At 41.4% G+C, this 6,103-nt stretch overlaps 1 protein-coding gene across 1 annotated transcript; it reads right to left on the bottom strand.

The window, feature by feature from the left end:
* Positions 1–408: 408 nt before the first annotated feature.
* Positions 409–4,681, bottom strand: LOC127374086 (gastrula zinc finger protein XlCGF53.1-like). Its single transcript, XM_051419054.1, has 4 exons — positions 4,264–4,681; positions 3,766–3,863; positions 3,608–3,683; positions 409–2,784 (listed from the first exon to the last, which is right to left on the bottom strand). The coding sequence occupies exons 1-4, from the start codon at positions 4,556–4,558 to the stop codon at positions 2,039–2,041; spliced, it is 1,215 nt and encodes a 404-aa protein (XP_051275014.1). The 5' UTR covers positions 4,559–4,681; the 3' UTR covers positions 409–2,038.
* Between the last annotated feature and the right edge of the window lie 1,422 nt (positions 4,682–6,103).

Raw genomic sequence — 6,103 nt, 5'->3', positions numbered from 1 at the left:
TAGCTTAATGGTAAAGAGTAATCACTTGACATACAGTATATGAGTCATGCTTGACCGCTAAACTATTTAGGGAGCACTGTTGTGACTGTAAAGTTGTCCACTTAAATGCATGTTATCTCTTTATTTGACCGCCTTTACAGTTGATTATTGTACCGCTTGCCCTGTCTATTAATATATTTATGGGTTTAAAGTTTAAGGGTGAAATCAAAGCCAAACAAGTAGAAGTGTAAGGAACAATACTTGAGTGTGGGCAGGGTGGAAAGAGGAACAATGCAGGGAATTTCCCCCAGTTTCCTTATGAGTCCCCCCCACAGTGCTACAGTGTGTCAACCTGAGTCACAATAATCACTGGGAACCAAAACAATGCTGCTCTCTAGAGGTGCAAAATCATACGAGACTTGCCAGGCATTGAAAGCTGTTAAAAAAACACACATTTATTCACAAATTTCATATCCAGATTACAAAACACAGACAGAATCCACATTAGATGTATTATTGCCTAGTCTGAAACTATCAGGGAAGTACAAAATGAGGAAGCTGCAACATAGATAACATTGGAGGTAGTTTGCTTTCTAAATGAAACACACACATACACAAATTAAATTAAAATGCGCTCTCCGTATGCCAAGGTATGCAGCTCAATATAAAGTAAACCAAACTTTATTAATTCTCAGTAAATTGTAATGTTCAGATTAATAAATCCAAGTCTAAAGTTCAGTCAGTACATCTGGGAGAAACTGCTACTTTTAAACTTTTAAACCACTTTACATTAGCACACTTGTAACTGTGTGTATTGTACCTACAGTAGAGCCGGGCACTATGGCAATATACACCACGACCCATCACATCATCACTGGATTTACACCGGGCTATCCCTTTAATATTTGTATTAGGTCAATGTGGACAAATCAATGACTGCTTTTGTGGAAACATCGGACTGACAGGACAGTTGCATCAATGTGATACTTTAATTTGAATACCCTTAAAGGTCCAGTGTGTAACATTTAGGAGGATCTATTGGTAGAAATGGAATATAATACTGTGTATAACTATGTTTTCATTAGTGTATAATCACCTGAATATAAAAATAGTGAGCCGTTTCAGAGGCCGACGTGCCGAACTGCTCAAATGTTTCTAAAGTAGTTCAGAACAAATAAACCAAACACTGGCTCTAGATCTCGGCCACCGTAGTTTTTCAATGTGCAACTACACCACTAAATACCACTAAACCCTACACACGGGACCTTTAAGTTGTCAGGCAGTTAATTAATTGGATTACCCAAACAGACATTCATATAAACGGTTTCTCACACATTATAGAAAATCTCTTTGTTGAGTATTTACTATAACACAATACATATCAATATTGTGACACAATACATTTATTTATTGCCATCCCTAACTGTACCATGTTTACTTTAATGTCACTGTCCATGTTTCTGTGTATCTGTTGTACACTTCCATCCACGTCCCCTCCCCGCCCTGCACAAGGTTTCCTCCAATAACAATTGAAAAAGATTCCCATAAGTCAAGATGACAACTTATTTATCTAGCATTCAGCTACAGCTGTATAATAGGCAGAGTTTGTTGTGTCAGGAGCATTTACCAAATCTCAATGAAGGTACTGTATATTATATTTGACTGAGGCATAACGAGAGGCATCCAAGTTTGTCTGCTTTTCAGCCAGAATATAAAATATTCACACTAGCAGTCCCTCGAGCCAGGGAAGAAAATAAAAAGGCATTTTAGTTTTTAAAGTTTTTGTCCTATTGCTGGTTTTGAGTAAAAAAAAAAACGCACGTCACATTGAATAGAGATCATGCTTCCTTATTTTGAACCACAACAGTCCATCGATTATATACGTCGGCGTACTTTGACCCATGAAAAGCTCCTTGTGCGGTGGCAAAAGTAGAAACACAAAAAAAGGACAAGAGCATGAGATACTGCCACGGGAAACACACTCCCCCCCAAAAAAACACATGGTGGCACAAATGTCAGTTAAAGTAACATGCTGTAAAAACGTTTGTATCTTTCCTGGTCAGAGCACTCCGTTGGTGTGTGTGATCATGTGCCTGCGCAGGTTGCTGGGGTTGTTGAAGCTGGCGGTGCACTGGTTGCAGGTGTACGGCTTCTCTCCGGAGTGAGTCCTCAGGTGGATCTTCAGGCTGCCGTTTTGCGTGAAGCGTTTCCCGCACTGCATACAAGCGTACGGCTTCTCCCCGGTGTGAATGCGCATGTGGATGGTCAGCGTGGTCTTGTTGACAAATGACTTGCCGCAATAGGAACAAGGAATGGGCGACTCCCCGGTGTGAGTCGCCCGGTGTACAATTAGGTCTTCGCGGCTGAGGAAGCGCTCGCCACAGAAGCTGCAGTCCAGGGATTTGTTGACGGTGTGGGGGAAGACGTTCTGCTGCTGGGGGAACTGGCCGACATGACTGGGGTGCCCCACATGATCATCAGCTACTGCTACTGGTATTTTCAGCGCTGTTGAAGCCAGTCCAACACTGTTATCCTGCATCACTCTCATCGGGGCCCTGTCAGTGGCACCGGTGGTGAAGTTCAGGAGACTGTCGTGGGTGACGTTGTGCTCTGGGGACAGAGAGCTAAAAGCCTGGAGTTCAGAGGCGGTGAAGAGGGTGTCGCTCGCCTCCTGCAGAGGTCCTTCCCCTCGTCCATGAACGCTCACGATTCTCAGCTCCTCGTGATTACCTGTCAGGCAGGAGGACTCTAGAGTCCCTGTGTCAACACCACCCTGCATATTATGGTTTCCATAATCATCCTGACCTAAAAAGACACAAACATAAAATTACGTTATAGATTAGTGTATTAAACTTGTACTAAAGACTGTGACTTAATGAGTCAAAAACATCTGTAAAGTCTACATGTGATTGTCAAGTGCTGTAGTGATTTCTACCAAAAATGCCCTTCCTCGAGTAATCAGCCAAGGCTTGACTCTAAACCTTTATGTTCAATCTATTGTGTTTTAATACAAACTGTCTTGTAATAAAAGCCCCAATCTAGAGCCAGTGTTTGGTCTGTCTTTCCTGGGCTACTGTAGAAACACAGCAGACTCCATAGACAGTTAATTTTAACGCAACCAAAACATAACAATTCTTATTTTGAGGCAATAAAAACATACCTATGAATATTAAAGTTAATTTATATATAGATCCTCCTAAATGTAACACACTGGACCTTTAAGGGATGATGTCTTCAACTGTGACAGATACGTATACGTCAGCAAACCTCACAAGAGGGTCGACTGAATAATGTATTTGTACTACTGACAATACTAAGAGTTGTCTGTGCAGCCGCTGCCTGATGTCATTTATGGCTTTGTGCCAGTGACAACAAAAGCACATAAATGAGTTGTACTTTGGCGTCTGCTGCGACATGTTCCTTCGTTACAAAGAACACCATCAGTCCTTCCAGCCCCAGATCTAGTCACCTGGAAGTCAGCAGCTTTTGATCCAGCAGATGATCGATAACCTAATCGACGAGGGTCTGCTGGCGCGCTCTTGAACAAGAAATAGAACTCCTATCAGCTCAAGAGGGCTTACTAACTAATAACTGGGTATTACACATGATTAAAAACAAATCTACTCACCATCGGCTGGCCCACATCCCCCAACGTCGTCTTCATCTTTGATCAGGATGACATCTGGACTCTCCACATCTGCACACTAACAAGTAGGTAGGCTTGAGCAAACCCAACACACCTGATAGGAAGCTGAGTACATGCAAGGCACAGTATGCTGTATTTACCTTCACTTGAGTGGCAGAGGAGGTCGTGTTGTCTGATTGTAGAGAAACAGAAGCAGCTTCCCTGACAGTCTTTTGGGCCACTGGTGGCTTTATGACAACTAAAGGAAATGAAAATGAATAATTTCAGGACCACAGATTTCTAACCGGATAGAATATAATTATAATAATATATTAAATGAGCACGTTGACAGCCACGTGTAATTAGATAATACTCAATTAACCTCAGTAATTAACTTTATTAAACGATGTAAAGTGAATCAGATCAAACTCATATTTCATAAACTTCAGGGCACGAGGGGGATCTGTGGAAGTCGTGTCACGTGACAAGGAGCCGCCTTTATTTATTAGCAGTTTATTATTATTATTATTATTATTATTGAGTTAATCTGGTTTTAAGTTTAAAAGCTAGAGTCGGACAGTGTGTCTTTAACTGTAAACTAAGGAGCGTTACTTGTTACTCGAGTACGAAGTATTTTTTAAAGTGAAAGTACTCGTTACCTTGTGATTTAGCTCGTGGTTTGGGGATGTTTCCTCTGATCGGGGAAAAGCGGCTGACCGGTCGGTTCGTCCTGGTCTGCAGTCTGAGGGAGAAGACCTCACTCCTCATCACCTTCATCCTCATCCTCAGGGCTTCGTTTTCCTTCAGGCTCTGTGTTAAATGCAGACGGAGAGACGCCGAGCTCTCCGAGAACAGCTGACTGATTTCGGTCACCGCCGCTTTCACCAGCACGTCCATGATGGACAAAAGCTGGGACTCCAGGTTCAGGCTGCCCGGCGGCATGTCTGTGGACATGTTTCACCCTGCTGCCGCCGAGAAATATGTTGGGAAAAAAGCGCAACACAGTCGGTGCGTTAGCTCACAAAAGAGACAACACAATGGCCTTTCCGGTAGCATGACGCTCATTACCGTAACTCCCTGAATGCGGGCGCAGTGCTGGTTGATTTGTCTGGTTTCTGGTTCACTGATTCTTGTTCTGCTCAAGCCATAACCATCATCAGTAGTTATTCTTAAAGGCACAATTATAGTTTGGTCTATAGCCTAACTGAGATATAGTAGTAATCATAATAAATAATAGTGTTTATAAATGTAACTCATGTCAACTTTTATTACCAGACTGACACTGTTTTTTAAAGGGTTTTAATGTAGTTTTAATATTCTTTTCATTTTTAGTTGTTTCTTAGTATTAGTTGTTATATTTAGATTAGATCAGATTATGGTTTATAGTTTATAATTTTTGTAATCGTTTGTAGACCTCAGACCATACCTTTGAACAACATACAACCACAACAGCTTTACTACTGATTATTACAATACAAAAAGAGAGTAATAGCCTCAACTGGCTCAAACTCTCTCTTAGTGTTTTTTTTAACCATTTTGACATAAGTTCAGAAATAAGAAAAATCCTTTCAGACAAATTATCTCACAGATACAGTAAATTATTACCCTCATAAATCAGATCTCTCACATCTCACATACTTTAATTGTATTATACTTAAATAGGAGTATCATTTGTGTACCGTCCATCATATTGTTGTGAGGTATGTTTTGGGTCATTGTCCTGCTGGAACACCCATGACCTCTGACGCAGACCCAGCTTTCTGTCACTAGGCCCTACATTACGGGCCAAAATCTTTTGATAGTCTCCAGATTTCATGATTCCTTGCACACAATCAATGCACCCAGTGCCGGAGGCAGCAAATCAACCCCAAAACATCTTTGAACCTCCACCATATTTGACTGTAGGTACCATGTTCTTTTCTTTGTAGGCCTCATTCTGTTTTCTGTAAACAGTAGAATGACGTGCTTTGCTAAAAAGCTCTACATTAGTCTCATCTGTCCACAAAACATTCTCCCAGAAGGATTGAGGCTTACTCAGGTATGTTCTTGCAAACTGCAGTCTGGCTTTTTTATATCTCAGAAGTGGGGTTCTCCTCGGTCTCCTGCCATAGTGCTTCATCTCATTCAGATGACGACGTATGGTACGAGCTGACACTGTTGCACCCTGAGTCTGCAGGACAGCCTGAATTTGTGTGGAAGTTGACTGAGGTTGTTTATCCACCATTCGAACTATCCTGCGTTGCATTCTTTCATCAATTTTTCTCTTCCATCCACATCCAGTTAGATTTGCCACAGTTCCATGGGTTATAAACTTCTTGATTATATTGCGCACAGTTGACAAAGGAACTTAAAGATCTCTGGAGATTGACTTGTAACCTTGAGATTGTTGATATTTTTCCACAATTTTGCTTCTTAAGTACTCAGACATTTCTCGGCTCTTCTTTCCATGCTTGGTGTGGCACACACAGGCACACAACACAAAGGTTGAGTCAACTTTTA

This window comes from Dicentrarchus labrax, unplaced genomic scaffold (genome assembly GCF_905237075.1).
Source record: "Dicentrarchus labrax unplaced genomic scaffold, dlabrax2021, whole genome shotgun sequence".
Lineage (NCBI taxonomy): Eukaryota > Metazoa > Chordata > Actinopteri > Moronidae > Dicentrarchus > Dicentrarchus labrax.
Note: the sequence above shows the minus strand (reverse complement) of the source record. Positions and strands in the feature narration are given on the sequence as shown.

Coding starts and splice junctions, on each gene's coding strand:
- LOC127374086 (XM_051419054.1), bottom strand. CDS start 4,558: ATGTCCACAGACATGCCGCCGGGCAGCCTGAACCTGGAGTCCCAGCTT. Junction 3,864..4,263: donor ACCACGAGCTAAATCACAAG/GTAACGAGTACT, acceptor CATTTCCTTTAG/TTGTCATAAAGCCACCAGTG. Junction 3,684..3,765: donor CCTCTGCCACTCAAGTGAAG/GTAAATACAGCA, acceptor CCTACTTGTTAG/TGTGCAGATGTGGAGAGTCC.